General features: G+C 46.1%; 1 protein-coding gene across 1 annotated transcript; it reads left to right on the top strand.

Moving 5' to 3' along the window:
• The first annotated feature begins 250 nt into the window (after nt 1–250).
• LOC135827098 (mucin-1-like) lies at nt 251–8,662 on the top strand. Its single transcript, XM_065339621.1, has 5 exons — nt 251–306; nt 1,816–2,093; nt 6,360–6,676; nt 7,267–7,381; nt 8,111–8,662. The coding sequence occupies exons 1-5, from the start codon at nt 251–253 to the stop codon at nt 8,212–8,214; spliced, it is 870 nt and encodes a 289-aa protein (XP_065195693.1). The 3' UTR covers nt 8,215–8,662.
• The last annotated feature ends 2,033 nt before the right edge of the window (nt 8,663–10,695 follow it).

Raw genomic sequence — 10,695 nt, 5'->3', positions numbered from 1 at the left:
TGTTGGCAACTGAAATCCGACCCCCTAGCGGTGCGCTAGGCGCGTTAGCGATTCGTACGAGACGCTAGGGGGATCGGATTTCAGCTGCCAACAATGTAGTACTACGGTAACATAGTTTGGTCCGGTTGAGCATGGTAGACTACGCGAATGACTGTTGGGACATTCTTCCAAAACATGACGTCACAGAATTCGTAAAAAAAAGGCAACTTTTGTCGCAAGCGGCTAGCCTGTCGCAAGCACGAGACTCATCATGGGCGCGCTCGAGCTGCGAAGCGCGACACACGAGCGCGACCCAAACTGTGTCACGTGTGTATCGAATCTGACCGTCATGGGGCTGTTAAGTGTGACGTCACGGCTCCTTCGATACGCATAGCAACGGAGAGCACTGGGGACAAACAAAAGTCGCGTCCTCTGGATGGAACCAGATGTCAAGGGCAACAGCATCTAAATGACTGGAGAGACAGTTGTTTTTCTTTGCTTTTTCTTCAAGCGATTGTTGTCGCTCTTTACTCCTTGTTCTTTCCTCTACAAAACTCCTGTAGTCGTCGAGTGCCTTCATGATGGCTGTGAAATTGGCTGCCCACAGTAAAACTCCGTGTTTGAGAGTGCTTTGAAGATGTTTCGCGTCCTGATGGATCAAAGTATGAGCGCTCCTTGCGGTATGTGCAGCGATTTCCAATCGATAAGTTGCGGGTTCGATTCCCGACGATTATGGTCACACACGTCTTTCTTCTCTTTCTCAGACTCTTCCTGACTTTTCTTTCATTCTCCTGGGTGGTTACCAACAGCCCGTGTATGCCGGAGTATGTGGTGTGATGTGTGTGCGGGAAAATAAATTTAAAAAAGACCAAAAAGTAGGGATTCACTGGCCAGAAAAAGCCACTTCGTAGCTGTGTGGTGTAGACCAGGCTGAATAGTGGCGGCCAATTCTTCAGCCTTGCAAGCTGTTGAATGGTGCAATCCCAGGCTATTCCCAGCACAAGTTGCTATGGCTTCTGCTGTAGCATCGCTATCATCGCCTCCGGCGATGGGCGTCCAATGGTCCAATGGTCCTTGTGGATTCGATTATATAGGTGAGTTGTTCAAGAAATCAGTGTCTTCTTTCTGTCTCTGGCCTCACGCTGGCACAATATCAGCCTCTATATCCATGACAGCTCGTACCTCCCGTAAACTGCATGACTTAGATATATTTTCGCCCTCCGTGGTGATTGAAGACACATGGAAGAATTTATTATGTTCAGAATGATGTCCTAAGAATATAAAATAAAATAATTCTAGGGAATTGTCATAGGGTATTTTTGGAAGGATGGAGACAGAGAGAGAGAGCACTGTTTGAAGTGTTTGTCTCACTGTAATTACTCCAGATTATTGAATGTTGTATGATCTACTCTATATTTTCCATAATGTTTTTTCCTGATTTGCGGGATCTCTTCTTTTGCTGTTTGCGTGTTTACAGGAAGTGGCTGTCTGGTGTAACTGCACCAGATCCTGGGGAAATTAAGTCAGATGCAGAGGCAGGGTCGTCCAGTGATGCAACACTGCCGTTCTGTGTGCAACGTGACGCTAATACCCCCGGCGAAAACACAAAAAAGACAAACACGTGAAAAGACTACAGTATTGACCGTTCTGCTAATATATGCAGGACTGCTCCGACAGTCGATAATCGAAACACAGAGCACCAGCATGATGTTTTCATATTGGGAACCACACAACAGCTCAATTCTCAAGCCCAAAAATTGATGAATACAAATACAGAGCGACGCAACAAGAGGTCATCCGGCAACCAAACAAACCTGGGTCTAATGCACTGAATAGTCCTGAAATACGCAGGCCAGACAAAGCAGTGCAAGCACATAATGTGGCAACACCGACGCGTGCCTCCTCAGCCGCCTCCGCCAGCTCCAGCCCGACACCAACGCGTGCAGCAGCAGACAGCGCAGCCGCCGTAGCCAGCTCCAGCCCTACCCCATCGCGTGCCGCCTCCACCCCGTCGTCATCGCTGGTGGTGCGTACCAGTGCTGAGTCGTCACCCAGTGCACTGACGGATGAGACGCGGCCGGATCATCCTTGCATCTCCACCAACTCCAGTGCCAGTAAGTTTGGTGGAAAGCTGCGCTGATATAGTAAAATAATATTATACAATCATGTACTTCGTGTTGATGCTTTCTTATCTGATCTTAATATGATAAAAAAAGTTTAAAAAAGTATATTATCGTGTGCGTTCCGGAAGGGAACTCACGACGGCCGCTAACATCCGGTCAACCCTAATAACACCCGGTACACCCTAATAACACCCGGTAAACCCTAACATCACCCGGTAAACCCTAATAACACCCGGTAAACCCTAATAAAAGTAAAAATAAATAAAAAATTCGACGGATTCCTGTACAACATATGCGGTGTTTATGTTTGTGCCATCATCAACAATTATAGCAATAAAAACTGCTTTATGGCAGTTTTCTAAAAAAAGTTATTGTGTTCTAGTCCATGGACCCCGTCTAAAAAGTAAGAAATTAACGAAATGTGATAGCTGAAAATTAAAATTTCACACAAAACCTCACAATAATCACAACACTTGAAATGCTGCTTTGAACACTAAACTTGTACTGCACCAACAATTGGCAACATGCATGCATAGGAAAGAGGATCACGAGGGGAAAAGGTCTTCTGCATGTAGCTTTTCATTCTGTGTGTGATTATTGTGAGGTTTTGTGTGAAATTTTAATTTTCAGCTATCACATTTCGTTAATTTCTTACTTTTTAGACGGGGTCCATGGACTAGAACACAATAACTTTTTTTAGAAAACTGCCATAAAGCAGTTTTTATTGCTATAATTTCTTTTGTTTTTTCTGTCACCAATCAACGGAATGCCCTATTACAATATGTAAATGATGGCCTTCACATCATATCAATACCATATTATACGCATTGATGTGCAAGCCCTTTCTTGCAGAAAATGGCACTAGCATAATGCATGTTCTTCTGCGGGGAAACATGTGAGCAGTGGTGGTGATACTTTTTTTATACGGAGGTCATTCTGTGCATGTTGCTGTTGCAGAATTTCATTACTCTGTCATAAAATTGTCTTGCCTTTCAGATATTTCAGATTTCTCCACCCTCAATCAGATTTATTTGAGAAATGTAGCCATGCACCAGGTGCGTGTCGCAGATGTTTTTGTTGATTCTGTGTTTATAATGGTTTATAGTCATGGGTTATCGTGATAAGGTCATCCAGCATCATATAGAAACTGAAATCGTAATCCTGTTGATGTCGATACAACTTTTGGAAGTAGTTCAATGACTTCAAACTGTTAGTCCACGATTGTCTAAAACAACACAGCAAAGGAGGAACAATAAACATGTATTAAAATGTAACCGAATACATTGCTGAGTCCAAAACCTTGTTCCAACAACTACACTGATCCTGAGGAGGAAAGGGGCAAGGCTATGGTTGGAGGTACTGAGAGATAAACAAGGCACTCCACATCTTTTGGTGAGTATGAAAGATATCTAGTCGAACCTCTTTAGGACCAACACCAAGGGACCGATGGTATTTATTCTGTGAGCTTAACCTATTTTATAACCAGAGAATACAATTATATCTCCAATAGACATACGAATAGATTTCTTCTACAGCGAAAGATTCTAAGCCACACCGACTGATTGACGCGTCCCGTATGAAACAATTGAGTCACTAGTGAGATTCTGCAAAATGAAAATGCGTACAAACTTTCGCTCTACATCATGAAGTGCGAAACTTCGCACCTTTGGACGCGAAACTTGCAGGGAACGTTAAATGAACTGTCGTAGGAAATTTCGTGAGATCGGGTCATGGCGTACGTGCACTTGGCCCGCGCAAACTACGAAAATGTGCAGAACGCAAAGTTCGTGCAAAAATTCGCGCACACCTTCCCAAGGACTGTCGCGAAACTTCGTTCGAATTTTCGTTTTGCAGAACCTCTCTACTGAACGTTTCTTTAGCAACATAACGGCAACTGAACAGCAACAGAGAAAGTACGATACATGTACTCCACATTCTTACAGGTACTACAACCCGTTTGCAGATCGTAATTCTTGCTTTGGCGGCACGAAACATTATTTTGGGGCAGTGCAATCTCGGCGGTACTCACAAATCAAACAGCCCAGACTTGAGTAAACAAATCCAATCATACAAGTACGAGATTTTCACGAGTAGAGACTGCACCCATTGGCTTGTTTCGTATGAAACAAACAAGTTACTGAACCTCTCCACAATAGAGATTTCCCCTGATATGCGAATTTATTTTGCAAACTCGGTCAATTGGTACTTGAACCTTTCCCTCCAGATTGGGAACTGCCAACGATATTATACCACTGACCAGTGCCTTACTTGTAACGTACCAATGTACAATGAATATGAGTATTTTGACAAGACATCTAACATAAGCCTTACCGTCAAGAAGTTGAACTCGCGTTCTTCGCACACTGTAGACAAGGGCAAAGAGATAAAATTGGATCTAAATCCGAATACTTGAAAGTAAAATCAGCACACGTTTCCGTAAATGAAAGGTGAACATAAGCAAATGAATCGAAGGAAACCGGTCAAGTTAGAGATCACCTGGCATCGAGTATTCCGTAAAAGGAGGCCTCACAGCTCGGCAGCAGAAAAGCAAAATTTAGCAAAGAGATCCTGTCAACTTTTCCATTATTTATTGCATTCTGCCCCAAAATCAGCACACTTTTCCTGAATGAAAGAGTCAACACAAGCAAATGAATCAAAGGGAATTGGTCAACTCACCTGTCATTGAGTAATATTCCGCGAAAGGAGGTCTCAGCAGCGCCGAAACGAAATAAGCCAGGCCATGAGACGAAATAACCGAAACAGCTCATGCAAGAAGCAGTTCCAAAGAAGGAAGTTCCTCGCGCATGCACATCCGAACACGGATCCGCGGACTGCATGCACTGAACACAATGTCTGCCGTGCACGTGCACAGCACACGGCTACCAAGCGTTGGTAGATCAAATACCGAGCACCTTACGTAGAGACTTACGTAGCCTAAGTGAAATACCGAGCACCTTACGTAGAAACTTACGTAGCATAGCGATGTCGTTTTTTCTGCCATGTGAACACAATAATAGAAAAGCTGACAGGATCGCTTTTCTAAATAATAGAAAACAGGATCACTGCACTTAGGAGTATCCAAACATAAATATGTAGTTATCCTGTCAAGCAAGATTACATAACCCCATGTACTCTTGTGTCAAAGCACAGGATCTTATTCCTACAAGGGAAGAGGCTGCACAGTACACGTATTATCACAATTTATCAGACGTATTCGGAACCTGTGGTGGACAAAGCCCCATTAGACCATGTACAGACTAGTACAAAGAAAAACGTGTGATGCGTTGATTCGCCGTACACGTGTCGTAATAATCACTGGTGCGTGGAACATTGCATCATAAAAATGACCTTGAAATTGACCTTGAAATTCTGTCGGGACAGCAGGGTGTGTGGGAGTTTCACACTCTTCGGGGGTTATACTCTAGTTTCAGAAACTTTAGGTGCTCAGTATTTTTCGGTATGAGGGCAAAAAGGCCAGGTTAGGCGAACAGAAATGTTAGGTACAGAGAAGCAGTTCCCTATTGGATTACGTGTGTTAGTGTTTGTTCGGTGTATTGAAACTTTAGGTAAGAAACAGACGCACCAAACGTACCGAAAAAAAAGTACACCAACAATTTGTGAAATTACAGTACTCTTGTTGTTGGGTGTTGCCGGTTGAATGCTGTTCACGGCGGATATCCTATGCCTAAATATGGACTTGTATACCGTAAAATTCCGTAAATAAGCCAACCCTAAAAACGCCCATGTCCGATAATAAGCCCAGTTTTAGGCGGTGTACACTTCAAGTCCGTTTTAGCACCCATGCCCGAAATAAGCCCAGGGCGTCAAGTGGACTCAAAATGACCAGCGCGCGAGCGTGCGTTCGAGTACAAACTGTAAAACAGTTGTAGATCGAGTAGTGGAGAACTCAACACTGTCACGGCGCGCGAGGACAGCGATGCTCCGTTGGAATGTAGCAAACTGCCAAAAAATGTGGTTTGTTGTATACTTTATTTATAGTGGAAATCAAAACAGGCAAAATGCCTAATAACATTGGAGGTTTCATGTACCTGTACCGCTCTCAGTGTGAACGGTGGTTCACTGAAACTAGTGGGTTGCTGATAGATTGATCTTCTGCAGATTGCGTCCGAAATAAGGCCCATGCCCTAAAATAAGCCCATGCCCAAATATACGCCCGGTTGCTGACGCTCTGCAAAGTATACGCCCGGGGCTTATTAACGGAATTTTACGGTATTCTGATTGTCTGATCGCTGACAGATACGGACGCAGCGAAGCTCTCTCTGGCGCCCACATGCGCCGAGATCCCACAGCTGTCAACGGATGACACTGCAGCCCAGTCGCCAGCGACAGCGGCAGCTGCTGCTGCTGCTTCGTCAGGAGACGGGAACAGCTCACAAGGCGGCAAGCCACCTCCATCACCGCCATCCTGCCCGCTCTCGGACATGGCCTGTCTCAGCTCGTATGAGATTGATGGCTTGCGACGGCTGCTGGCCGAGCTGAACGTTTCCACGACGATGGTGAGGGCGTGTCCCGAGGAGCTGGGGGATCCTGGGGAGCTCATGTCGACCGTGGAGGTAAGTTGTCGTGTGTAATGTGTGGGTAAAATCGAAGTTATCGAAAATAAATCTCCACCGAAATTTTCCGGTTTTACAGTAGCCTATCTTCAGGGACATTATAATAACTATTGGCGTAGATTTGTGTAATCGTTTTGCCTTGTATTCTCTTGTCAAATGTACACCGTAGATTCTGTTGAACGAGTATGAAAGCCAGTATTCTCCTCTGCAATGTACAAGCATTTTCCTGTGCAATGTATGCTGTATATTCTGTTGAATGAGTATGAATTCTCCTGTGCAACGTGCGCTGTAGATTCTGTTGAACTAGTATGAAAGCCGATTTCGCGAGGGCAAGGCCACTGGATATTTAATGCTCATACCGGGAATACAATCTGAGGTATGGTGTGGTGAATTGCTGTGTGGTACTGCTGCTGCTGCTGCTATTGCTGCTAATAGTGCAGCTATTGCTGCTGCTGCTTCTGCTGTTGCTGATGTTGCTCTCCTCTCCATCCCCACCATCTGCCTCTGGAATATTTGACAGTCGCAACATGTACATGTACATGTAGTAACAGGTATATGTTCATGGTGTTTCTTTCCTTCTACGTGTGTAGAATCTGCGTGTGTCGCCCGCACCAATACCTGACAACATTGTGGAAATAGTGGCAGTTGAAACAGAGATTGTATGCAAGTCCTCAGCTGCTACTGCATCTCCAAGAAAGACAGCAGGTAAGCTACAATGACAGGGGCGTCACAGGGTGGTTGGGAGTGGTACAAGGGGGGGGGGGTCCGGGGGTGTCCCCCGGGAGAGAAAAATTCGGATTTTTCGGCCAACAGGGCACGTTTTAGCGCTCTACAGCCACAAAGGAGGGTTCTCCTAGCACTTATCAGACAACCCCACTCGTACTCCAGCTCCAAAAAATACTTCTCATGGATTTTTTGGTCATTCTTCGTAGGTAGCCAAAGCAAAAAGGAAGCCATTGCCCTCTAAAAAATCGCAAAATCCGAAGTACAAGCGTGCTGCTTGCTGCACGTTCTAGCGCCAGCCGCTGTGCAAAAACGTATGTTATTACCACAATGACGATGATATTGCTTTCACAACAATGACCACAACCTAACTGGGTTATCAGTAGGAGCAGTGGCACAGCCTTACTGCTCCAAGTAGGATTTAGAAGAGAGTGAAGGGAGAGCAGACCGGGCCGGTCTAAGCAAGGAAGTAATCGGCATCAGAGGTGACATCGCAGATCGTCTCGAATTGCGCATCACATCAGCGGCAAAATTGCTCCTGTGCATGCAAGTGGATTTCCTTGCACTTCTCAGTTTGGGAAATACTCGATTATGATATTTCTGCGTGCGAGTGCACTAGCCCTGAACATACATGTAGGTGACCCGTTTGTGGTGTCTCATAGCCTACCTCACGACCTTCTGCTTTCTTTCTGCATCACTTGTATCTTGCAGGTATATCATCTCGTGACGACCACATAAGTCTGAATTTGAAGTGCGAAGATGCTTCAGCAACCACATCGTACTTTTCCATTGCTTTCATTGTGCTTCTACTGTGATGTGTGTAACTTGTGGGGTATATATGTGTCGTGATGACATTGTATGCTGGCGACACGGTCAGATTTTGTCCATGCGTGTAACGTACACCTGCATGTTATGCATTGAAAAGGATCTGCCACTTGCGATCCTGGGACAAGTATCAGGTCAGCTTTGTCTTGTGTGGGCTGTACCAGATTGCTGTTCACTTTTCCATCTGTTGGATATGTGACTTACTGCAAGTTTCTGGTGTATGGTGGCCACTTCTTTGCTTGTCACTTTGTATGATATTACATTCTGTATTCGCTGCTTCCATGGCGTGGTCTGCAAACTGCAATCCTTGGGCAAATGTCATGTTTGCTATGTTATGCTTTGGCCGTCAGCTTGTCTACACGTTGTAGTTGAATTATTTTGTTCCACAACTGACTTCCTTTTAAAAGTACGGTGGCCACTGCTTTGCATGGCATTTTACATGAAGAATTTCCTGTTTGTGTCGTGTACATGTGCGTATGTGTGCGTGTACCGTGTGCATCCGCGTGTTTGTGTATCTGTATGCGGGGCAAGCGAGATGGGGAGGGCTGGTATTTATCAGTGTGTTATCGCAGTCTCATGCCTACATACAGTACATCGCGCGCGTGTTCATCATGTTTACCTTCGGGGTGGGGGTGGGGAGGGAACGGAAAAAAACTGAAATTATCCATATAAAAATCGCTCTGTGAACCGAAAAACCTTTACTGGCGCTGCCCCGTCGTAAAAGTAAGAAATTACAACTGGCCCATTGTCCCCCCAAATGTGAACTGATCCACCTAAATCGGGAATGAGGGGACCCGAACGCACCAGTAGCACGAGGTCGGGAGAGCACAGGATCACAGCACATCATAGGGTAACACCATCACTAGTACATGGTATCAGTGGCAGTGTAACTTTGCTAGTACACATAGTTACTTCCATCGGATATCCAACATGGGAGTTCATCAACGACCATGGCCTGTGGACCAGCGTCCCCAGCTGCATCCACAGGTAGGAACCTGGTTGATTGATTGATTTTATTTGGATTTGCGAGACCAAACGAGCAGGAGTGCTCAATAACAGAGTAGCGAATGGTTGAGTTGTGCTATGTGACAATGTAGTGTGTGCGGAGGCCCAATATGATGTAAGGGGATGGGAGGAGAGAAGGCCAGCGGAGAGTCAAACTCAGAAGAGGGAGGAGAGAATAACTGAAGTACACATTTACTGTGCGAATTCAAATAAACCAGACAAACAGCAAAACGAGTACACAACTCACGAGAATAAAGAGGACTGGAGCACAGAATTGAACGGGAGGCAGTCTACGAAGTGGTGGTACCACCGGTGCATGCACCACGGTACATTATCACATTATCGGCTTTGCAAAGTTCGTGGGTACTGAATACCATGGTATGGCCAACTATGTAGCAGTCTACAACGACTTACGTGTAGGGAATGGCAGCTTGGCGGAATGCTGGGATGTTGCCCATACCTCGCACCGTGTCATGTATATGGTTCCATAACAGGCAACCGCGAGATGCCGGTCGGCATTGGCCTGCTCGGCTTCTGGCTATTGGTTGTTGTAGGCCCAGACTGCGCTGAAGGGGAGTTGCTCCGCAGTTGCGAACAAACAGTGCCTGCAGAGCAGGACTGGCACGGCTATGAACACACCGCCATACCAGCACGAGTAGTTTCTGGCGATATACCTCGTCCATGCGATAAACAGAGAGCCTCTCCAAGAGATCACTGGCCCTGGTAAATCGTGGTCGTCCGAACACCGCCCTTGCTGCGCGGTTTTGGGCCACCTGCAAGCGGTTTAGCTGGTTGTGGGTCAAGCCGGAGCCATATGCTGACGATCCATATATCAAATCCGGCATGATGACAGATAGGAAGTACTTGCTTCGACTAGCTAGAGTGAGGCAGCGTCGCGCCCGCCACAGACTACCGATCTTCCTAGCAGTGCGTGAGATGCACCGGTCAACTTGCGGTTGCCAGGTCATTCGTTCATCGATTAAGACGCCGAGGTATTTCGCGCTGGTGGTGTGCGGAAGCACATCATTTCGACAGCGTACACCCACGTCCGGCTGCTGCCCACTGCTGCTGGTAAAAACCAATACATTACTCTTCTTTGCATTTAATACAAGACCACGAGCGTCCAGCCAACTTGAGAGGGAGGTAACCGCCAAGCTGAGCGCATCAGACACGTCTTGCGCTGTCCGTCTTGCACATGTCAGGGCGATGTCATCCGCAAACTGCAGTGATGATGCCGGCGCAGATTCCGAGGGGATATCTCTGGTGTATATGGGGAACAGCATGGGTCCTAGTACAGAGCACTGCGGCACACCACAAGTGCACCATTGTGCTACTGCTGCGTTCGGGTCACGTCATTTGCGATTTAGGTGGATCAGTTCACATTTGGGGGTACAATGAGCCAGTTTTAATTTCTTACTTTTACGACGGGGCAGCGCCAGTAAAGGTTTTTCAGAACCGCTCACAGA

Source organism: Sycon ciliatum, chromosome 11 (assembly GCF_964019385.1).
Source record: "Sycon ciliatum chromosome 11, ocSycCili1.1, whole genome shotgun sequence".
In the NCBI taxonomy this organism is placed as follows: domain Eukaryota; kingdom Metazoa; phylum Porifera; class Calcarea; order Leucosolenida; family Sycettidae; genus Sycon; species Sycon ciliatum.
This window is presented reverse-complemented; position numbering and strand designations above follow the sequence as displayed.